At 47.7% G+C, this 24708-nt stretch overlaps 1 protein-coding gene across 1 annotated transcript in view; it reads right to left on the bottom strand.

The window, feature by feature from the left end:
- Positions 1-24708, bottom strand: part of LOC8037623 (multidrug resistance-associated protein 1) — a 106822-nt gene that overhangs the window by 58580 nt on the left and 23534 nt on the right. Inside the window, exons 9-14 of the mRNA XM_040207238.3 lie at positions 20726-20919; positions 19457-19633; positions 17573-17740; positions 12684-12892; positions 8586-8664; positions 2986-3081 (exon numbers count right to left, since the gene is read on the bottom strand). Coding sequence (XP_040063172.3) covers positions 2986-3081; positions 8586-8664; positions 12684-12892; positions 17573-17740; positions 19457-19633; positions 20726-20919 — 923 coding nt within the window. The remainder of the gene's footprint in view (positions 1-2985; positions 3082-8585; positions 8665-12683; positions 12893-17572; positions 17741-19456; positions 19634-20725; positions 20920-24708) is intronic.

The raw sequence follows: 24708 nt of genomic DNA, 5'->3' as shown, positions 1-24708 counted from the left end.
AGGAACCCTAGCCATAAACAGCTTCGATGTAAAAATGAGCCCGGATATGTACGAGACGGCGCTGCGGTCGTATACGGGCTCGAGGATCCGACCAGTTCCGAGCGCTCCGCGCGAAGGCCTTCGGTGAGCAGGTTTGACTTGCGGTTTGGCCGTTTGGCGGTATGGCAGCGCAAAGTGGCTCCCGTTCTGAACTGATCTTTTCCCCGCGTTTGCTGCCGTTTGTGGCCAATGAAGTGTCATGCCGAATTAGTGTTAAATCGCACAGCAAATGCAATGCGAGCCAGCCTGGCTGCCCACTTCATACAGCCTATCCAGAACATGCTTTAGTGGCGCCCTCTCGTGCCGTCGACACGGAGTGCGGCAGCCGTGACCGCTCGCTGAGCTCACTACCCCTCCTCCTGTTCACGGCCACTCAAGCAACCGAGGACGTCAGGAAGGAGGTTATTTTTTGCTTGTTGATGTCATTTTAATTTGCCTATAACTTTTAAAATAAAGCGAAAATTCGAGAAAAAAAGTTTTATTAAGCTACTACGTTCAATTGAAAACGAACATGTTAGTTAATAGATACAAAACTTGAAAGTATAAAACAGAGAGGACGAGGACGGGAACAGGACATCTTTCATGACCGGTATGAAAGATGTCCTGTTCCCGTCATCGTCCTCTCTGTTTTATACTTTCAAGTTTTGTACTACGTTCAGTGCGCTCAGGTTCGGTGCAAATTAAAAACCAGTAAAAAAAGTTATTGCAGGGCCCCTTTAAGAAAGTGCCTTTAACGCGGGAATAAATAGAGAGATGAAGTGGGAAAAAGTGTGTGGCCGAGAACAGCCGTACACCTCGCCATAAAAGAATAAGTCGCGTATCCACTCAAGTTTTAATATGATAGCTACATTCTGTGATCCAGTAGCCAACGTTTAGGAGGAGAAAACATTGAGCGGGTAGTAATTCTATTTCTGGTGAATTTAGGGCGGTGTCAAAGGTATTTAAAGAAACGATAGTAAATTATGTCAAAAGTGTACTTCACAATTCAGTAAAGGGAAATTCGATGAAACGGCGTCAAGTTATTCGATGAAACGGCGTTCGATGAATCGGCGTTCAATGAAATGTCCACTTATTCGATGAAACGGCGTTCGATGAAATGTCCGGTACCCTAGGACTTGGTACATGCGGGAACTAACACTTTTTAAGCAATATAAGATCAAAAACGACCTTTCAGAAATGACTTTAGTTCTTCTTTAACTTTTTCTCCGAAGCACGTTCAAAAGCGTTGTTTTCATCTTATTCTGAATTTGCGCATTCTTTTATCCTCAAGGTCTTCGAAACCAGTTTTCCACCAGGTGGAGTTCTAAATGAACTAGTGGATTCTGATTCTGGCATCTTGACCACCTTGACCTCAATGCGTCAACAATGTTTCGAGCTTATGCAGAGGGGGCAGGGGAAGAGGGTTGAGAAGCGGTTTTGTGGACACTCTCACGGGTTTCCCTTTTTGACATTTTGTGACTTTGACAAGGGAAATGGGGGGGGGGGGGGGGGGATGTGGTTCTCGCTTTTAGATGTTAATCAGCGACCGAGGCTGTTGTCCTCGAGTCGATGTTTCTCATGAGCGTGCACGTGTTGTTCACTGGCGAAATCATCAACAAATCTGGCTGCCTGATCAACTTTTAGTTCGGCTGCTATGAATATGCAAGGCCGGACTACATGTAAAGTCCCCCACATCGTGGCGGGGCATATTACGAACTTATTGCGAAGTGCATCATGAGCTGAGCCTGCCGTCAAAATAAAACACGTCCTAAAGTATTTCAGCACGCAATATATGTTACATACCCCGAATTATATCAGAGTAAACTTCAATTGCAGCAGCTAAGGCGCTTCTTGAAGGTCGTAAAGTTCACAGCAAAATGTGATTTTCAGAGAAGTAATTAAAAATAGAGCACCCCTTCTTGACTTTTTATTCTTATAGTACCAGGTTGGCGAAACTTGCCAAGTATCTTGCAATGTGATTCAATTACTTTTTCAAAGTAGTTATACTCTACTCAATATGGTTCGTGCTCAAAGTAACTTGAATACTACTCTAAATACATTTTCAAATGGGTATTTTATATCTTATCTTAAATATTTTGTTGAATATTTAGAACAACACTGGTCACTGGGTCCTGTTCCGCAGGCCGTTAACCACTGTTGTCGCGCTGCTTGAGAATAATTTTGACGAGAAGTACGAGCAAAAAATTAGGTCAAAGCAACCCTAAAGTATCGTTCAAATGAGCGAATTAAACGTGACTTGTGAACGATACGCATCAACCTACATGCTACCAACGAAGCGCACAAGTGGTCATGTGAGCTTGGCTACTACGTCAAGACGAGAAACCGTTAGGTTGCACCACTCCATCTTCTTTGTGCCAGTAAGGCTAGATGTTGCCATCGCTTGCTTCTTCCAGCGGCAAAACGCGGTCCAACGAGGCTTCTCGTCTGCCGTCACTTCTGCTTCTCCCAGCGGCCCACGTGATCCAAATACTTTTTTGTTTAGGAATACCTTTTATTCTGCGAATATCAAATGGCCTTGGAGCCAGCAGCTTTTGCATAGGTAGAACGGCACGTCACGCGCACCATCGGTGTTTCGGCATTGAATTTGGAGGGTGGCTTCCACCATCTATCGTCGTGGCCAGCCTTCGAGACAGCGGAGGCAGCCGTCTCTGCTGTGTCGGCAAATCCGGTATTCCGGTGCGTCGTCGGCTTCCCTCTCTATCGGCGCAGCACAAAACGGTAACAGCATGGACAGCGCGAAGCGCGTGCGTTCTCTCAAACGTCTAGTGCAGAGGAGCCTGTGAGAGGCATAATAAAGTATTTGCGTAATTAGTCTCTGTTACCGCGCCTTATCACCTCGTCTCGTAGTCGAAACTCGCTCTCACAGGTGGGAAGAAACCGTTTTTTTTTAACGACTTGCTTAACGAATTCCGTCCGCGGTTGTTAAGAGAAGGAGAGGGAGCTCACCTCGAAGCCACTGCCAAGGATTGCTGCGAGCAAGGCGGGAAGAAAAAAATTCCAGCCGACCCTCTTCACATATTCGTAATATGTCTGCCAGCCGACCTGAGGAAGGAAAGTCGCGACACTGTTTTCGATGTTTCAGACCGGCAAAAAAAGAAGAAGAAAAAAAGAAAGAATGCATTTGTGATATTTAATTAAAATTCTAAATACAAAATTATATATCTAGAAAAAAAAAACGTTTAAAAATTTATTTAAGTAAAATAAATCCGAGTTTTTCTATCTAGATAAGAGTGTCGATCTTTCTCTCCCCGTGGATTTCGAGTTAAACCCGTAACAATTCGAATTCAAAGACGTTTTTGTGGAGATTACGCATTGAATGCCATTGTCAGACCGCTAATACATCATACAAAAGGCATCCTGCAGACAATATCTGAAGTGTATTTCTTCTTTGTATTGTCACGAAGGACGCGTGCGTGGCCGAGTGGTTATCGCGCTTGACTGTCGCGCGGAAAGCCTGGGTTCGATTCCTGTCAGTGGAATGCTCTTTTATTTATTCTTTCAACATTGCGTTCTCGGCAGTTCGAGAACATTCTCGTCTGATCAAGTTCCGAATGTTCCAGTCGCCGAACATTCTAGGCCGATTATTCCAAAAGCCAACGCGCGTACATAAGGGACTCCGCGTGGCGATCTGCAGTCAGTTTCGCCCCAGCGTTCGACTCTGCTCTTTCGCCGACTTCGACGCCCACGACGCTTTTGGTTCCTTTTTATGTTTGGGCACAAGTTCGCCCTATTAAACGTTTAGTTCCTTCAGTTACTCGCCGCCTCATCACTTGTCCTTCGTGACATTTTGGTGCAGGTGCTGGGTAGACGTCTTTCTTCGTAACCGCGTTCAGCTGGCGGTAGTCCACGCAGAACCTAAGAGTTCCGTCCTTCTTAACCAGCACGACTGGAGAGGCCCACGGACTGCTTGAAGCAGTCCGTGGGCCTCTCCAGTCGTGCTTCACAGCATCACAGCATCACAGCATCACAAGCTTCACACCATCTCTTGAACTTGCTGCTGGATCACCTCCCTTTCCTTAGCGGAGACTCTCTACAGCAATCGATGCACAGGGCGCGCGTCGTCCTTGGTAACGATGCGGTGCTTCGCAACGGCGGTCTGGCGCACCTTCGACGACGTCGCAAAGCAGTTGCGGTATTCGTCGAGGAGGTTAATCAGCTGCCGTCGTTTCGGGCCCGGAAGCTTAGGGTCAATGTTGAGCTGCGCTGGCGGCGTACTGTCTTGCTGAGGCGGCGAGGATTCGTCAGTAATCGCGGCGGTTTCGGCGGGGTTTCGGAGTTCCTCGACGTGGCCCACGGCTGCACCTTTCGTGAGGTGTTCCGTTTCGTTTCGGAAGTTCGTCACGAGGGCCACAGTCCACCCATCCTGAAGTTCAGCTACTCCCCTTGCGACACCTATTCCTCTTCCCAGGAGCAATTGGCAGCTTCCCTCGAGAAGAACTTCGCCGCAGGAAGCTTCATCGATCCCGACAAGTACGAAAACACTTGACCGCGGGGGTAAGTTTACGTGGTTTGCGAGGACTCGAACCGCGGGTGACGCCGCTTTGGGTTCCTCCGCTGGTGGAGCAGGTTTTCGTAGCGTCAGCCGGTTTGTTCTGAGGTCGATGACGGCGCCATATTCGCAGAGAAAGTCCATTCCGAGGATAACGTCCCTTGCACAGTCTTGCAGAACGATGAACTTGACAGGGCACGTCTCACTGTGGATTTCAACTCGAGCAGTGCACCTTCCGACAGGCGTAATGATGTGTCCTCCAGCAGTTCGAATCTGCGGCCCCTCCCATGGCGTCGTCACTTTTCGAAGGCGGCGAGAAAGCCTCCCACTCATGACTGAGTAGTATGGTCCGGTGTCCACGAGTGCCGATGCGTCGTGGCCGTCGATGACGACGTTTAGGTTGTTGGACACCGTTGCAGGATCGTCGTTGCAATGCGTGGCGTCGAGAGAGTGGGAGCGCTCCGGCGTTCTTGGAGGCTCTTTACTTGGGTCGTCTTCGGCAACGGCAACTCCAGGCATTGCCGCACTTAGTTTTCCCGACGAGATAGGGGGGACAGGCTGTCACGGCGCGACCGACGGAAAGGCAACGCGGAACGTCGGGGGGATGGAGAACGGGAACCTCGTGGTGCTGCTGGGGCTGGTGACGGAGGGCGACGGAGGTATTCCTCGATGTCCCTTGGTCGTTCTCCAAAAACTAGGTCGACGGTCGTTTGGCGCGAATCCTCGCAGGCCGAGCTGGCGGTAGGGGCACCTTCGGTAAACATGGTCAGCCTCCCCGCAGTGGAAGCACACCGGGCGTCCGTCATCCGTGCGCCACACGTCGGTCTTTCAAAGTCCGCGCTGCTCTTGGCGCGGCGCGTACTGCGGCGAAGAGACTTCTCGTCGGGGTGCAGATAGGTACTGCCGGGCGACGACGAACAACGGCGGCGTAGGTCACAGCTGGTGGTTCCGGTGCGGCGTCGGCGAGAACGTCTGGCTGGAGCGCTTGCTGGACCTCTTCTCGAACAATCTCGGCGATCGAGAGTGAAGCTGGACGTTCGGCGGTAGGTATCAGCTGCTTCAGTTATTCAAGGACGATGTCTCGGACAATTTCTCGAATCCCCGGAATATTGGTGCTGAGGGCGCAGCTTGAAGGCGTGGGTACTGCGACGGCAGGAGCTCGATGGAAGTGAGCGTCTCGTGCTTGCAGGGCCCGTTCAATGTTGGTCGCCTCCGTTACAAACGTTTCGACGGTGGTCGGCGGGTTGCGGACGAGGCCTCCGAAGATGTCATCTCTTACGCCTCGCATCAGGATCCGCAACTTCTTTTCGTCGGTGGCTTGAGGGTCGGCGCGAGTGACCAGGCGCAGGACATCCTCGACGAAACTGGTGATGGTCTCGTTTGCGCCCTGGGTCCTCATTCGAAGAAGGTCCTCGGCCCTCTCCCGTCGATCCTGGTTGGTAAATGTTCGTCTCAGCTGATTCTTGCATGCGGTCCACGAGATCAACAAAGTCTCGTGATTCTCGAACAAGTGCATGGCCGTTCCTTCGAGCGCGAAGTAAAGATTCTGCAGGCGCTGGTCGTCCGTCCATCGGTTGGGCTGGACCACCCGCTCGTACTGTTGAAGCCAGTCCTCGATGTTTTCATAAGTCTCGCCATGGAAGGACGCGGGCGTGCGAGGAGCGACGGGTAGGACAACGACGGGTGGAGTGGTCATCGTCGCGGTCTCCTCTGGTTTCAGTGGCAAGGGTCCGAGTCCCGGAGGTTGGTCTTTGGTACGGCGGGTTGCTCGGACGTTGGCGTCTTCTGCGAAGGGTAGCCTTCCGGGGCTGAGCACTTCACTTGGCCAGGATGTCTTCGTAGGTGTACGCTTCACGGGCATAGAAAGCGATACCCCGCACCTCCACCAAAAATGTCAGGAAGGACAAGTGATGAGGCGGCGAATAACTGAAGGAACTAAACGTTTAATAGGGCGAACTTGTGCCCAAACATAAACAGGAACCAAAAGATAACAGCAGCGCGTCGCGGGCGTCGAAGTCGGCGAAAAAGCAGAGTCGAACGCTGGGGCGAAACTGACTGCAGATCGCCACGGGGAGCCCCTTATGTACGCGCGTTGGCTTCTGGAATAATCGGCCTAGAATGTTCGGCGACTGGAACATTCGGAACTCGATCAGACAGAATGTTCTCGAACTGCCGAGAACGCAATGTTGAAAGAATAAATAAAAGAGCATTCCACTGACAGGAATCGAACCCAGGCTTTCCGCGCGACAGTCAAGCGCGATAACCATTCGGCCACGCACGCGGTCGCTCGCCGACGAGCGTGGCAGTATAACGGTTCTGTCACATTGGTTATGAAAAAAAAAAAAAAAAAAAAAACTGGCTGCAGACAGGCTTGAAGTGGACACATGTACGAAACAAGGATGCTTCCAGCAGCTTCAGGAGTGCTGCGGATGATTCTGTTATCATGCGTCTGCCCCAAACACCGTGACTCATGACTTTTGCATGACGTAATCAGTTGGAAACAAATCCTTAGGGTCCAAAAAAGAAACCATTGCCTGCCGCTGGCGTCACTTAGTTTTTGTTTTTTTTTCATTTGAGACTTCCAGTAACACGGTGAGAACAGAAATTGTAAATTCGATAACGTCGCGAAAATAAAATTAGTTTGACCTGATATTCGGAACTCTATTTCAGCAAAGTGTGTTGGTGTCTTTAAGAATTTTTTTTAGACACATCGGGGGCCACAAAGAAGACGCCGGAGTACCCTTTTAATTAAAGAGTGGCTCCGCCGGTGTTTCCGTGGTCACTGATTTGCCCCGAAATTTGTTCGATACAGCAGGAGATAGATTAAAAAAAATGAAAGCCGTTTACAACTCCCTGTAACGCCAAATTGGAGCGCAGCTCTTGAGGAGGAGGAGGGAAGGGTAGTGAGGAAAGCGTATATTGCTCCTCCCTCTTCCTGCCTCGTGACACTGCCTGCTACTCCTCCTCCCCCTCCTTCTCCTTCACCTCCTCCTCCTTCTTCTTCACCCCCTCTCCTCCCCTCGTCTCCTCCTCCCCCTCCCCCTCCTCAAGGGGGGGTCACGTGACCTAGGTTAGAGGAGTCACGTGATCTGGGGGTGTCACGTGACCTGGGGAGGGGGTCACGTGACCGCGGGGGGGGGGGGTCACGTGACCTGGGGGGTCACGTGACCTTGCGGTTACGCTGACGGCGACAGCGGAGGCGACGGCGACGCCACTCAAGCTGGAAACGGGCGCCTAAGAGCTGCGCTCTAAAAAAAGTATTGGCGAAGTTATTGCATTTTTAAAATTTGTCGTCAATGTTTGAAAGTGTGTACGGGCAACAAGGATAGAGATAAGATAAAACTAAGTATCACGTTCACTATTTGTGCATTAGAACTATACTTCTCAATGGAGTACAAGAGGTTTGATGGTGCGGGATGAAGGCCGTGAAAGCTAATTCCTGCAGCACTCGCTGAGCAGCCATGTTCAGGTTTTTTTTGGACTACCTGCCCCACCTGCGAACTTTCAACACGTGACTGTACAAAGCACGGGGACATATGAATGTGTGTTTTGGCATCACATTCACTTGCCGTTTCTTTGATGGCTATTTTGAGCTCAAATGCACTAAACAGCGAGCCGGGAACATTAACGCCCGTATATACCAAAAATGTAATTAGATTAGGCAGCTGAAAACCACAGGAGCACACCCTTTGGGAACGCTCACTCGATAGGACAGTTATGTTTTACTCTGAAAATGACAACTTTCATACTCCTTTGCGGTCTCCTTACTACAGACGCAAATGACCAGTGTATTCTAATTGCGGGACAAAACGGGGTAGTAAAAATGCGATTGAATAGAAAAATTGATCCAGTTTTTTTTATATTTTTGTCGCATTTTTTACTTATTAGAGAAGTCGTTCGGCTGAGTGTAATTTTCTGCACGCTCGTGATGTTTATAAGCAAATGAAACCTGAATCTAGTTTTGAACACTTTGTTAAACTGTTGGGGTGCAGCAGCAGCAGGTACGGCGCCAAGGCGCCAACTTTCGAACTTTTTTGAACGATGACGCCAGACTTACATTTCCCGTGTTGGCTCTTTCGTCATCCGCAAGCTTGCACTCATCTTGAGCGTCTTTTTCCACAAGCTCGTCCGTTGGCCTAAGGATTAGTCGCAATGAAATCGTCAGGAGCATAGCAAAATAAAAAAAAACAAAAAACCTCCCCCCCCCCCAAAAAAAAAAAGAAAACAATGAGCGCTTGTTTTTTTATATTTGCTTCTCGCTACTCTTTCTACTATTTTTATTCTCTCTAAATTGGTCACTTTCTTAAGAAGAAATTGAGCGCATGTGTAAACCCTCGTCATGTTTCCCAACTATATTTTTTTTTCATTGCAGTTATAGGGATCTGACGCATGAGCATATAGGGCAATGCGTTGTGTATGGTATTTTGGCTATAAAGATTTGCAGTACACTGGTAAATAAATAAAAACAAAAGTACAGTTGTCATAAATGGTGTTTCACACACGTGTTTCTGGTAAGCAAATTTGTCACTGGGCGCTAAGTCACTGTTTGAGCGGTACCGTTTCTTTCTTGTGAAAATCGTGACTTGCAATTAAGGCTAGTGAGAGTAGGTGCGACTACAGAAACATGCACCCTAAAGAAAATATCTGCGAGTTCATTTTCCTGCAAAACACGTAGACAACCAATCACGGCGGACCAATAGAAGAACCCCAGCGAATAACGAAGCGGAGACTACGGTTAGATTTAGGGTGGCCACCCGTCCCGCGACTCGCGGGACTGCCCCGCATTGAGGGCTCGTATCCCGCATCGCGCCAGAAATTCCCAAATCTTCTAAATGTCCCGCATTTCACACTGTGATAAAATTCCCTCTGCAACTCATGGTGCTGCCGAACAACGGGGCACGGGGAGCGCGGAGGTCACTGGTAATCGTATGAATCGCAATGGTACGCCATTTTCTATAGAAGCATTGCGGGAAGCGACTGTCCTTCTTGCAGGAGAACCGATGCGCATGCGCCGCTGTGCCTCTAGCTTCCCTTGATGGCAAAATATTATAAGAAAAATTGTTCGCCAAAATTTTAAATATAAATTATTGTAATTCTATTTAAATCGCTTTGTCAATGCGAAAGGATTGCTGCGGAATTTGTTTTAGTGAAGACAGCCATACAAGGCAAAAACGCCTGAAACTCACAACGGTCAAAAAAGAACATAATGTTAAAAATTGATAAAAGCAGCTTTAACAGGAAACAATAACTTGAAAAAAGATTTACTGTTTCTTATTTCCATTTGATGCATTGAGTTCTGCCGCAGTCAATTTTTATATTTTCAACTTCGACACATTTAATGACCTATTTAGCATAAAAAATACATCACTGGGAGTGAACATTATTTGAATTGCTGCTATACAATTTGCAGGTGTGTAAACAGCACAGGATAATGTGTTAACAGAACCTCGGTTCGTGCTGTGCTCGTTAAAAAATTTTGTCTAACTCCCCCCGTCCCGCGTGTCCCGAGTGTCCCGAGTGTCCTGCGTGTCCCGCATTTCGCTAGCAAGAAGGTGGTCACCCTAGTTAGATTTGAAAAATGAAATGTACGCCGGGACAATAGACCCTTTCCGCAAATAAGTGCCACATGGTGACGAAAATGGCAGTTTAACTTTTAGCGTACTAATGCCGGCAATGAAGCTGTAGTCTGCAGTATTTCATCGGCCACCGTTTTTCTCGCAAGTCAATGGCGAATGAGAATGTGCTCTTCGATCACTGTGCAGTTCTTTCTTGATCTCTTTCAGTGTGGATGGTTACAAAGATGCAACCAACCTGAAATTAATGCCGACCCACACCGACACCTCGACAAAACTCTATACGTCAAGCAACTTTGAGGCCGATTGTGTGCTACTAACAGACTGACCGGGCCCGAGTTAGAAAGGAACGCTTTCGCAGCTCTCGCGATCGGGTGGTCATCATTTGAGCCCGTTCTCGTTTCGACCTTCTCACTTGGCCCTTCTCAAAACAACCATTCTCAAAAAGATCTTCTCTCTTGGACCTGTCGCATTTGGTCCTTTCCCGTTTCGTCTTTCGTATTCCAACCCTCCTCATCCGGGCCCGTTCTCGTTTCGCCCTTCTCACCTGGCCCTTCTCAAAACAGCCATTCTCAAAAATTTCTCGCTTTAACCCTTCGCACTTGACTCTTTCAATACCAGAATCGTTTTTTAGGGTAATATTAATAAATACATTGATATGATTTGTGTGTGTGTGTGTGCCACGCTACAGCCATACTCTCTCTGCAAAGGATTTTAGCAGTGCGTCGAGGTCATCGTGAAAAGCTACTAGCTGACAATAAAAAAGACCAACTATTTATCGCAGCAAGATAATATTCCGAAATGTTACGTTGTTGGAGGTCTCTCGACTTGGGAAAACACCACCACTTCTATAAAGCAGTGGTTCTCAAAAGGGGGTCTGCGAAGGCATCCTACCTGTCTGCTAAGACCTGTCTCATCAGTCAGGCACGGCGATGTTAGTTGTCTTTCTTCACGTTGAGAAGAAACATTCCAATTTTTGGGAGAGTACTCTCGTGTGTATGTCACTGAGATAAGTCTACTTCACACTAGCAATTCGTTATATCCATTTATTAAATCAATATTATGATAACCTATACCTTTCTTTTCCCCTCACCCCGACGGGGTCCTCTATCATCTCCGCCTTTCTACAAGGGGTCCGCCAAAAATCAATGGTTGAGAACCACTGCTCTTATATATGCTATTTCTGTTCAAACAAAGTTTCCAAATAAAATGTTCATCGCTTTTTTTTCTCATTTGCTTAGAGGAAGGGAAGCAGGCGTCAATGTACGATTCTCAGTGCGTACCTCTACACATAATATATGTCTGATGGTATGTTGGGGGCCCAAGCAAGGCAAGGCTCATCAACAAAGCCGCGAAGGCATAACGACGTTAGAAGCATGCCGAACTAGTGCCACCCGGTCGTAGCGCGAACGGGCGAAATGAGAATGAGTCCAATTGCGAAAAACACAATTCGGATCTTATGAGAAGGTTCTAATGAGAAGGACCAAATGAGAATGGGTCAAAATGGGCAAGGTTCAAATGCGAATGGGACGTTTTGAGATACACCCCTAGCGATCTATTCCCGCTTCGCGCCGTGCTAAGGTCTCGGATCTAAAGGCCTCGAATCGACAGCTGAGGAACATCTCCAACTTTTCATGCGAAAGCATTAACCGTCCGATGGAGCGAGCCGACGTCATCAGCCGCGTCAAACGACAGATGAATTCCCCTCTCCCAATGGAGCGAATTGAAGCCGCGATCTGAGGCATCCCAGCTTTGAACCGCGCAAAAAGCTAATCCAAACGGCAAATAAATTCACCTCTCAAGTGAAGCCGAAATCTCGTGGATAGGGCTCCCATTGGCAGAGGCGCGCGGGTTTCAAGAAGATTTACCTCATGGCGCTACGTGCCCGCGTTAGATAAAGCCGCGCCAGAGCGCGCCGGGAAGAGGAAGAGTTTGGCTTCTTTTCCATACTCCGGAGCGCGGCGCGGTCACTTCACAAGAACGCGCGCAAGAACGACATTCACGCTTTCGCATTCACAACTCAGAAGAAGTGCTTAGGTGTACCTCGAGCCTTTTTCCTTCATCAGTTATCCGAAGACCGCCATCAGTACGGAATATGCACCTTTGTTCGATGACGATTGTGATCACAGTGGCCAGACTGAATTTCGGAAATGGTACGTTAGCATGGCGCTTCAATCGCTTATCATCCCCTCGCGCAATGCATTTTTTTTTTAAATATCCAGTCGTATTGTGAGCCTCGCCGTTTGCTTGTATACTCTCGTATTGTCGGGCCGTGATTGGCTGTCTACGTGTTTTGTAAAAAAGTAAACTGGGATACTTTTTTTTTTTTTCAGAGTGCATACACTCCGTTTAACGCCGAGACCGGCCGCAGCCGACTCCGACTCTGCGGAGCCAATCGTGCAGCTATAGATCAATCACGCTTTCTTCTGCGCGTGATTGGTTAAGATGGTGATAGGAAAAGCACAAGAAACGATCAGGGTCGTGACGATGAGTTTTTAGCGCCGCTGCAGTCGGACTCGATGCAAAACAGAGTATACTACATGTTTACATTATGGTAAAACGTACCACTCGCTCTGATATACCTTTTAGCGGTGTCCTCCGCCACAGGCCCCGAGTCGTCTTCGCTATAATTTCTCGTCGAGTGATTTCGGAGGAACTTTGAGAATTTGTTTTCCGTTCGTGCGAGCAGCTCGTGGTACGTGCCCTGCTCCCCGACTCTCCCTTTGTCGAGGAAGACGATCCAGTCGACGGCGGGGAGGTAGGCCGTGCTGTGCGTCACAAAGAGCCTCGTCTGAAATGTTTAAAGCCAACGTTTTAGGGACAATGTCCCACTGCGTCACGTCATCATCCCACTGCGCCACGTCATCATAAGAAAAAAAAGAGCCACCGTGTACGCTGCACACATGATGACAGAACTATCTGCGGATACGTCTTAGGCATCATCGACAGTGTTAGGAAGTACTTTAGGTACTTAAAATACTACTTCAAGTATAGGTTTAGGAAACTTGTACTTTACTTTAAGTATATTCTCCGAGTATGTACTTGTACTTTTTTTAAATTGTGTTTTTCTGGTACTTTCCGAGGAAAGTACGATTCCCGACTTCAAAGTATACATTTTCCAAATTTGGTTTTGTTAAATTTGCCTCACGAAATGATGCTTTGTCAACTCCGAAGAAAAACCTGGGATGGATATTCCACTCCAGAAACGTGCGCAGACGACGCATCGCTCCATTCGCTCTGGTAGCGGCTTTCCCGTAGGTTTTTCAACTTTCGCTACTTCTCGGTCGGTCAGCGCAGGCGAGGAGGTTTAAATATATTAGGAGAGGAAAATTAATCATAATGTAGCACCTGAGACTGTGGTGGGGAAGAATTAAATTTTTAATGTTGAAGTAAAAGACAACAGGGGGGAACGTCACAATGTTTTGAGACATTTTCTTCTATCTTTTCCTTTTATTTAAAAGTTCCTTAATTTTTTCGCACTCCAATCTCAGGTGTCACATTATGATTAATTATCACCAGCGCGCTTGCACGCTCACTGTTTTTCGCATTAAGGAGGGGACACTCCTCTATGAGAGGATTGCTTGTGGAAGCTACGAGGCTGACGTCATGCTCTTTCCTAGTACAATTAGCCCCCTTGAGTGCAACAAGCCAGTGCAAGCGGCGCCCAATTCAGAAAAGGGGCTTCTGAATTTGGCTCCATTCATGAAAATAACTACTCTGTGGTCACTTGACTTTATCATATATTCGCCGCTGTTTTTGAAAATAGGTCATGCACCCCTGATTACCGCTGGGCCCCGGGCAATGCGTACCAGTTGAAAAATCACTGTATAGAGGAATGAAAGGGCATCATGAAAGATTGTGTTAAAATACTTGTACTTTACTTTGAAAGTACATTGCATTTATAGTACTTTACTTCAAGTACGTTGCACCCAATGTACTTAATACTTAAAGTACATCACGTCTGATTCGCTTTGTACTTCACTTGAACTAACTTTTTAGATGTACTTTACCCAACACAGTTCGACGACAGAGCCCTGGAGTGGCCGGTCGCAGATTTGGAGCGCAAGAATCTGGTAGCACAGAGCATCAAAGAGCCATATCTCGGTGAACGCGGATGTCAGCGCACAGCTGTTGCAGCGGCGGGGGCACGGGAGGAGTGTGTTTCGACGTTTCGCCGCAGTGGGGCGCAAGTCACGTGGCTCTCCTCTCATCCGTTGTCTGCCGCTCCACCCCTTGCGGATCGGCGGCCGCTTCTCGTGGCGATCTGCCAAGCTTTCTCACTACATAGGACGCTATGGTCATGGACAGTGTCTTCAGGCTGTCTTTTGTAACATCTTTAGTAGTGCGACCGCGGCTATAAGATCGCAAAAAATAAAAATAAAAGAGGCAGGCTGGAGACAGTGTTTGAGGCAATCCTTGTATGTCGTTGGTCATATAAACAAACTATCTGAAGACATGTTCGAAGCATGTATGCAGCAAAATTTATTCGAACATGCGCAGATAATTGTCATCATATGTCCGCGGAGAGCAAAGTGTCATTTTTGGGCGATGTATATATACAGTGAGACTGTGGCTTTGGGGTGACAAGATGCAATGTGCAATAGTGCTCGCAGATACACAAACCTTCAAGGCCCTCAAGTTTCCAAGTTCGAGTTTAAAACGCACTTTCTATTCCAAGCATGTCGGCCACGTGAAATGTTTAGTTTATTTCATTTTATTTAAAGAAATATTACCCTGAAACACACGTATATACATGTTATGAAATAGGTTTAACTATAGGCGTTAAGAAACGCGGGGTGTTTCGAACATCTTAATAATCTTTCCGCTGCCAACGAGATGGTGGCATTAGCCAATAAGGCCGCCGAAGAAACAATCGTCAAGCGAAAACCGTTTGCATAATTTCTTTCTTTATTTCTTATGTTTTGAGTGGCTATACAGGGCGTGCGCGCCACTTCCGGCAGCCGTGACAGAGGGACAGAAATACTTCCCCTTCTTGTATGTTTACCTCGTGTTCGGGTGGGTGCGCTACGAGCTGCTCTAGACATGCCCCAGTGTCGAGCTTTTAAGTGGGCGATGCGTACCGGCACGAACAAAATGTCACGAGTGAAGTTGTTCGGATTACCCGGAGAGGAGGGACGCCACCGACACCACCGAGCCCGGGTGATCGTTGGGCGACGGCATTTTCAGACGGTGTTAGCCTACATCGATTTGCTGCCGACAGATGGCGCAACGCGAGAATGCAGTGCCGGCACCTGGATGGACCATCTCCGTAAAACGATTGACCATTACGGCACGTACAAATGCAACGTTCACGGTTGTCTGGGAAAGGAACCGCGAATACCAAAACCCAGCAGTTGAAAACACTAGAAAATAAAGTCGCGTCACGCTAAAGAAAGCGTAATAAAATTTTTCGAAAGATTGTCTTCTAAAAACCCTAAAACCGAGACCCTTCTAGGCGACCCCTGCGAGGAAGCTCGGCAGTTAATGTTCGGCGTCTAAAGGAAATAGGTACCGCCGATGTCAATTGTCGTTCACGAAGTAATTAAACGCGTTTAGGGATTTGTAGGTTTTCATTCGTTCTCATATATATCTGGACCAGGCTTGTCGAATCAGTAGTCTTGAAGATCCGCCCACGATACCTTCGGCAGATTTGTAATTTTCTGGAGGAACAAGTGCCTTTTATTTTCACCCCAGGGAACAGGAAGGGATTCCGATCCCGTATACGTAAATTTGAGGAAGTGCCGAGTTAGCTATCGGCGGTGAGACTTTTAAGGTATGCGGTACTCATTAAGGGTCCTCAAAATCAAGAAAACACAATAGCCAACCGGAACTAAAATACTTCTCCCGAAAGACCGCCCAATTTTTGTTTTTGTTTACCTCCGCACAGCCTGCATAGTTGTGCCGTCAACTCTAGCATTTGTGATAAAAAGCCGTTAGCTGTGGATTTTCTCATAAATTAAACGAGAAAACCTGCGCGACAGTTGCATTCCTTAAAATGTGCCATATCTAGTTTAATCATTTTGTCGCAACTGTGAGAGACAATTAGCTCGAAAGTGTTCGCAAAATCGGTTACAGAAATCACCAAAAGACACAATTTTTTGTATTTTTTTTCACATAGAAAAGAAAGAAAGACTCGCGCTTATTGGAGTTGGCTCCCGTGGGATATCATCCCCTTCAATGAAGGCGTCTAATACTTGGGCCACACGGGCAACTCGAATGCCATTTACAACGAATGACATTCGTGTGATCAACGAATTGGCTCGCGATCGTGGAACGGCCCACGCTCCGAGTGTCGCGCGCTGATTGGCCGATCGTTCAAATGTCATTCGTTGTAAATGGAATTCGAGTTGCCCGTGTGGCCCAAGTATTATATTTCTTACTTCTACAATAAGCGACAGCCGATGAGACTCGTGGCGAGGCAAACCCATCTTACTTTCGAACCAATCTTCGAATACGGCCTTACATGATAAGGATGCCGAAACAAGAAGCCACACTCTACGTTTCTTACAACGAGGTAGAGGGGCTTCGGGCGATGAACTGGTATCCCGTTCACCAGGCAAAAGTGACCCCCATTTGGCTGCCGCCATGTTGTACACTTTTGACCACTAGACACGTGACCGCACCAAATCCCGAGGCTTTTACGCAAAACTGAGCCGAAAGTCGCATGGCGATCGCTGTAAAAAAATACGATAAACTAGTTTTTCAATACTATTAGCCCCAGAGATCAGTGTCTTGCTCCAATAAAAACCCAAAATACAGCACCGCGGCTGACGGCATCTAGCGGAGGCATTGCGAAGCTGCCCGAGTTTTTGTCGTAAAAGCAGATTTTAAACTTAAAACAAACGAAACATAACTTATCTCGTCGGTACTGCTATCAAAGTTCAATAAGCAATTATCTGTGCGCGGTACTTCGCTAAAATCGAGACGTAAAACTTTAAGATCACGTGTCTAGTGGTCAAAAATGTGCAACATGGCGGCGGTCAATTGGGGTCACTTTCAGCTGCTAGTTAATCTCTCTAAGGCCCTCTACCTCGTTGGTTTTTCAAGATGTCCTTACCAATCCTGAAAGAGCTGAACGAGTTCTACCATTTATTTTTCTACAATATAGCTTGGCGGCATCTTTGTTGACTCGGGGATTATATAATATTGACCGAGGTATAAAAAGAAACATTCGAGATTAATTGTGATCTCGTATATCTATGTCAGCCGCCTCGGTGGCTCCGAGGCGAGAGCACCGGCCTACGGATCCCCATGTGGCGGGTTCGAATCCCGGCCCACGTCCCCGCATAACTGACGGAGGCTTATTGCGGAGAAGGCGCCGTGTAACCGAGCTTTCGGTTGCACGTCAAAAGATTCCCAGGTGGTCGAAATTAATCCTCAGTCCTCCGCTGGGGCGTGCTAGATGCCCGTCGTTGGTTTGGCACGTAAAACCCCCAAATTTGACTTTCGTACATCTATGTCGAAGCCTTACCTTGGACTTCAAAATGCCAGCCGGCCCCACCACGTGTTCAAAGAGATGCGAAGCAACGTGCGCATCGACCGAGCTGAACGGATCGTCCAGGAGGTAGACGTCAGCGTCGTGGTAGGCTGCGCGGGCCAGGCTGATCCGCAATTTCTGGCCGCCGCTCAGATTGGTACCCTAAGGAAACGAAGGTTCAGAATTCCCTCCCATAAGCTTATTAGAGCTTATTTCAGAAACACGTCGTTTATTATGTTCGTGCCTCTTGAATCCTTCTCTGGCGTGCTTATCGGCTATTGGCGACGAGATGTTTCGGTGGCTCCGTCTTGTGGTTCCTGTCTGTGACGTCACGACCAGAGTTACGAATAGCCAGAGTCAGTGCACTTCAAGAAATGCCTGCGCGTTTACTTACCCGCAAAACACTCAAATAGCCAATCGCTGGAATCTAGGAAATCAGATCAGCGAATGATGAGGCTGAACATCTGTTTATACCTCAAAATGAAGTCTGCGCTGTGGCATTACGCAACGCAAAGCGTCATGCTTGCACTGCGCAATGCCACAGCGCAGACTTCATTTTGAGGTATAATCAGATGTTCAGCCTCATCATTCGCTGATCTGATTTCCTAGATCCCAGCGATTGGCTATTTGAGTGTTGTGCGGGTAAGTAGACCCGCAGGCATTTCTTAGTGTGGGAAAAAGCACGGTGGAAGGTTGGAGTCATCGCGTCATTAAACCTACACCTTCGGAGTTGACAGTCTCTCTATAATCTTATCGCCATTAGTAAAAAAAAAAGTATAATTGTTAGTAAGCGTTTGGGCAATTGTGGAAGGCCGGTACCCCCCCCCCCCCCCCCCCCCGCCAAAAAAAAAAAAAGTTATTTTTTGTTTTGTTTTTTTACTGTCAAAATAAATTCGCCGAACGCTTATTCTCGGCCCAAATGTGGCGCTGCGGTACGCACTTGATGCCAAAGCTTCGGAACTAACTAACGATTCAGATGAAAGGTTTTGTGTGATTTTCCGAAACTAACGACATTCAGCTCCCTGTGTTCGAAAGCTCTTCGGCCCGCCATTTTCCCATTCAAAGTTTCAGAAAACCGCTTATAACTTTTGCATAAGATAACAGCTAGTTCTGAAACTTTGGCATCTGGATCGGGCCGCTAGGCCTACATTTGGCCGGAAAATGACTGTTCAGCGATGCATCGTTTCACTTTGCGGTGAAAACAACCTTGTAGTTTTTTGAGGCGGACACTCGTTCCTTTAGACAAAACAACAATGCCCTGCCCGCATGAAAAAAAAAAAAAAAAAAAAAAAAAAGCGCCACGTTATATTTGATTATCGCAGTTTTCAGATCTAATTGTATTTTGAGCTTTGTCATTCGCTGTGACCCTTCTATAGTTTGCCGTAATTGACTGTCTCCGTGCTCAAAAAAAAAAAAAAAAATCACGCCATTTTTTTAAGTGTGTCCGGTTTTCTTGCTTGAACTTCTCCGGCATGTCAGAACATCTACTTCCTTTATTGCAATAATGTATAAGGTTTCACGGTCTCGCTGGAGCTGACTTCCTGACATGTAAAAAAAAAAAGTGTTCTATCACTTCGCTGGCTTCAGCTTCCGGCAGCCTTAATAATCTATGTTGTCATTGACATCTTAAGAAGCGCAGGGCATGGTGAAATCCCGAGCGTCTTATTATAGTTTCATATCCAAGATTGCTGCAGTACTTGTTAAGAACTTTAAAGAGCGAACCACGCGGAGCAATACGCCCGAAGATAATGCCGAAGAACGAATTGCAAGAAGCTTGGACATAATCAGAAACGCCCCACTTTTCTAAAGTTTTCATTGACTATAGAATCTATTAGGCCTAAGCGTTTATTTGTGCATTACACGAAAACAAGTCCTCACCCTGTCTCCGACATAAGTGGCGTCCCCCTCAGGGAGCATATCCAGATCAGGCGTGAGGGCGCAGGCCTCTACGATCTGCCGGAATCTGTGGTCGTCGCTAGGGTTGGTAAAGACGATGTTCTCCTTCAGCGTCGCATTTTGAATCCATGGCTGCTGTGCGACGTACGCTAGTCGACCCTTGGGAAACAGAACGGTATTTAAGTGAAAGTGAACTCTATGCTCGGGTTGCAACTCATTGTGGCATTTCCGACGAGCATAGGTTTATTCGGCGCTAAAGCATGCGCTACCATGCTTTGGACTGCAGAGCCACATAAAGCTGTCCCCGGGTCTAAGCACACTAAACGTGCCACTTGGGGGCTTTTTCTTATTACTTGTTAGTGTTATAAACAGTATTCCTAGAGAAACTGTTTGAGCTTGTTATTATGCACCGGCAGTATATCGTTGCTGCCGTGTTCGGGGCATCTGAGCAAAACATAATATGAAATGAACAAGGAGATATGCAAAGCGAGCATAATTTACAACTTTAAAATAGCACGTTGAACGTATCACCTTTTTCCGCGTTTTCCCCGAAATGTAAACCGAACAATGTATTGTGTGGCATAATTAAGCAGAGAAAGTTACACCAATCGTTCACCATCTTTGGTTTGTTATGCTAAAGTGCGATGCAAATAATTTTGTTGATTACGAGCTCATAATACATTGAACTCTAAAGGTTGCTGGCCCTTTCAGGTTCAGACATTATGAACTACTAGACATCTTGAAGCTTCATCCCTCTGCACCGCTGTTACCTGATGCGTTTTGTTACAGCTCCAAATTACAATCCACCTTTCCGGAAAATCCCACAAATCCTTTCGTCAATTCTTCATTACTACGCTCGGAGCGGAGAATTGTGGGGCCGTTCGGATGTACGCTCGGGCCGAGTTCAACACTTCATACTTCTTGGAAGTGGCTAAATATCTTCTCTCTTTCCACTCCGAGTTCAAAGCGAACACACACAAAGCCGATACGCCCTCTGTTTTTTTTTTTTTTTATCGTCCGGCTTTTTTTGCGTTTTGAAATCGCGAAATACTAAACCAACATGAACTGCGCCGTATACCGAATAACCGTAGTGCGCCGAGAAGACGATCGAGGCGCTGCGTATCTCCGGATTGGTCTAGTGGAAATATCACTAACGCGTGCTAGAGTTCTTGCTAACATCTCTGGATGGGCCGTGCCCTTCCAACTCTAGCCCATCTTGAACAAACGGTGTCTTCGCTACGGGTCACCCACCTTTACATCCACAGAGCCCGATGTCCTCTTGATAGTCCCAAGGATAGCAGAGAGCAGCGCCGACTTGCCAGAGCCCACAGCTCCCACAATGGCAACCAGGCTACCGGCCTTGAAGTTAAGGTCTACGTCCTCCAGAACAGGAGTGTCGTATTCTGACAAACCAAAGGTGGCCCGCTTCACGGTGATGGCGTCTCCTGAGCATAATGCACCAAAATACTCTTTAATTGCAGTCACTGGCAAGATAAGAACGGCACGAGTCTCTTTCGAATTTCATGCTTCCAGCACGCGCTCGATGCCTTGCGCCGTGTTTTGGCAGCGCGTTCAGGCTCGAGGATCACGGAAGGCCAAAGTGCAATCAAAAGTGTACGGAGCTCACGCTGGAAGCGGGGCAACAGAACGACATCCTTGCCGTTCTCACCTTCTCAGTGACCATGGTTACAGTTTACTGGTTGCGTTCGTAGAGCGAGTTCACTAACTGCGGTTAACACTGACGTGGACGGAGGGCGACGGAAACGGAGGGAGAGCGCGAGGTAGATATTTAAAAGGATAAATATACACAAAAAGAACAGTGGGAAATGGAGGGTTGGTCGAGTTGGCTCTTCTTACTTATAACTTTAGTGCGCAAGAATAATTCACGCTGAAACATGCACACCAGTAAAATGCATCACTCATCCAGCTCTCAGTATTAATTCAGTGTCGTATTTCGTCTTCTTCTACACTTCTGCACATCAGCCACTATACGTTATGTTATCTTTGTTGGTAAGTAAGACAACTCTTTCTTGGATAAGGAAAAGGTTGTCTTATTCAAGAAAGAGTTGTTTTACTTAGCAATAAAGAAAAAAATGTATTCAATTGTCCGTGTTTCAGCGAGAATTATTCTTGTGCGCTGTAGATTATAAGACAGCAAAAGTGTGTTAATAGGAATAAAGCTAAGTTAACGCGAAAGTAAATGGCAGAGAAGAGTCGAAGAGAACATGGAGAGTGCTTGTCAAGAATTTTTACACGCGCGAACTAAACTCCGTTTCGTGCCTAATGTAAAACGCTATGAAAGCCACTGGCGTGAGCGCGTGGCTTGCTCGATTTGCGGGGAGAAGCTCGCCTAAGGGCGCTTCCCTTTTCTTCACTCTGTGTAGTGCATGTCCTACCCACGCGGTTATGTTTAAAATTTCGTAGTGCATAAAAGCTAGTCGTCGCGCGTGCTTGCACCAGACTAGGTGGAAGTAATCCTCACTGTGGGGGGGTTGTGAAAAACTTCCACCAGGCGGCGATACCCGAACTTCTCGCCACGCGTATTCACTGAGAGGATTAGAACGGCAGGTAGGTATTTCAGTTGTCCGCGCCTTCAGCACGAGCATCGCGTACCTTCGATAACGCTTCGGCGTCTCGTTGAACCTCGAGCATGCACTCGCACCTAAAGCACGACGGAAGGTAACGGGGAAGCGCTGGAGGCCGGTCATTGGAGAGAAACGCCCTGCCGTTCATACCCTATTTGAGACCATTTGCGCGCGAGCGTAGGCTGTTGGATATCGAGTCATCTGCTTCTTGAATCCGTTGCGTTGACGTCAGAACGACCTCGAGCTCTGATTGGCTTCGATTGAAAGGATACTGGGTAGACCTCAATGGTAGATGCCTTGAAGTCCACCCACTATTTTGTTAATAACAGCTCGGCATTCTGACATCATCGCAACCCCTGTGCAAGAAGCAGACGAACTTGCGCTCCGCACACTTCGTTTCACTTTAAGCGCAACCGAGGCCGAAGCTATAAGCGCGAGCATGTGGCCCTGAAGCGTGCTTGCACTGCACGAGAGCGCGTGCTTGGAATGAGCGCCGAAAGCCCGGGGCTCGCTCTTAAGCTTACCGCGCTCACGATAAAGCATAAAAGTTTGGGAGGTCCCTGGAGCCATTCTAAACAATCGGGGAGTTCTCCTGTCTATTTATTCAAAGGCCACGGCTGTCTTTAAACGAATCGAGACCGATTCTTTTTGTCGTGTTTGATTAGGAGTATCCGATTTGGCTAAAGGCTTCAGGAGGCTTCCATCGTTGTCTGACACCTACAGGGCTCCAAGCCCAAGTTTTACTCCCCCAGTTTTGCCCATAGGGCGAATATGATAGTAATAGAATGAAGAACGCGAGCTTTTAAAACGTCACCGAGGGCGCGAGAAACGCAGGGCGTGACCTTTTACGCTCCTTGCTTCGGCATTGGTTGTTGAGCTTTTATGTTGGCTGCCTTCTCATTGCTGCCCCTTCGGTGCTGCCCTCTCATTGGCTGCGAAGCAATATTCAGATGCTCCGGGCTTGCCACGCCGTGTGTTCCTGAGGCGGTCAGTGACTACGTGAATACTGAGGTAACCACAATGAAACACCAACACACTATCGACAAACAAGTCCGCGTCTGCCCACACCGCGCGTGGGCACTGCGCGTGCGCAGCAACCAGTTCCGCGTCAAGCGACTCTTCTGCGCATGAGCCGCGTCGACAGCAGTGCCACCGCAGCTGTGACGTCAGAGTCGCGTACGTGTTGGTCCGACACACTGATCTCCATGGCTGTGTTCGAATTCGTATACCCAAATAATCCGAGCTATTCCGGCGGGTCGTGTCACATGATAACACAGAAAGAGTGAAGCTGGTAGGTTTTCGAACGCAAGGGTGCAACACACTTACCCTGGAGCAAGATCGAGTAAATTTTGAAACACAGCCCATGGCAATTGCTGGATCGCGCTTCCCCGCTCCGCGAATGCAGTTATTGGACGGCCATCTTGGGACACGGGAAATCGACCTTTTGGAGCGTTGCGAGGCTGGGCGACAACGTGCTGAAGGCGCGTTTTCTGCTCGTTTCTTCGTCATTTGCCAAAGACGTTTTTTAAAACCTTGTGGAAACGGTGAAAGTTGTCTTTAGGAACACGTGAGAAGTTTTAGGATAGCTCGGCACCGCAGTAAAAAGAGGCAACTCGTAGAACGCAAGTCTCGCCAATCACTTGGCGTGATCAAAGCTTCCTTTGCCCGCCGAAGTGCTACGTCTCTGTGCCTTCGCACGCTTGGATACTTATCAAGAATCGACGCCGTAGAAAAGTTTTGAAGGTGTGTCGCGCGTCGATGTCTTCTGGATCGCCCAGTGTTTCCGGCGAATTGCAATCAATAAAAGAAAACAAAAATCAGTGGTTGCTTTTGTGCACGATAAACCATGGCTATGTTCCAAACCTACTCGAATGGATCACATGAGGGCACACACAAATAGAGCAACGCTGTGTAGGAAAGTAGGTTTTCGAACACAAAAGTATTGTACAGCGAGATCGAAATGTTTTTTAAATGCGGGCCATTTGCTCGTGTGCAATCTGTCGCCGTCGCCGTACCCCCCTACCCCTCTTTTGTCGCCACTGGGTCAAACTCGTTTCTGGACCACGAGTGCCGCAAATGACAAATAGAGCCCTAAGACAAAAGTAAACCGCTGCCTCTAGGGCAGCGGTTTACTTTTGGTTGCCCTCGCGAAGCAAATCCCCGCGGAGTCGATTCTTGATCGGTAACTAAGCGTTCGAAGGCAGAGACGCAGCACTTCGGCGTGCCAATGAAGCTTTGATCACGCCACGAGACTGGCAAGACTCGCGTTTGACGAGTTGCACTTTTTCTCTGGGGTGCTGCGCTTTCCTAAAACTTTCCACCTGTTCTCGAACGAAATTCTCACCGTTTACACGGTGTTTTAACAAACTTCTTCGGCTAACGACGATGAACAAGTAGAAAACGTGTCTTCAGCACGCTGCCACCTCGCCTCCGCAGCACTCTAACACGTCGATTTTCCGTGTCCCAAGATGACCGTCCGGTTGCCGCACTTGCGCTGCAGCGACCAAGCGGGGATGCGACCCAACAAATTGTCATGGAGGTCAGTGGTTTGACAGGTGTGTTTACTACGCCCAAAAAAATGTTCCCTCAATTCCCGCCTGGTGACGTCATAGAAGTGTCATGTCGTCACCAGCCACGATCCTGGCGGCG

Source organism: Ixodes scapularis, unplaced genomic scaffold (genome assembly GCF_016920785.2).
Source record: "Ixodes scapularis isolate PalLabHiFi unplaced genomic scaffold, ASM1692078v2 PGA_scaffold13__105_contigs__length_92229423, whole genome shotgun sequence".
NCBI classification, from domain to species: domain Eukaryota; kingdom Metazoa; phylum Arthropoda; class Arachnida; order Ixodida; family Ixodidae; genus Ixodes; species Ixodes scapularis.
This window is presented reverse-complemented; position numbering and strand designations above follow the sequence as displayed.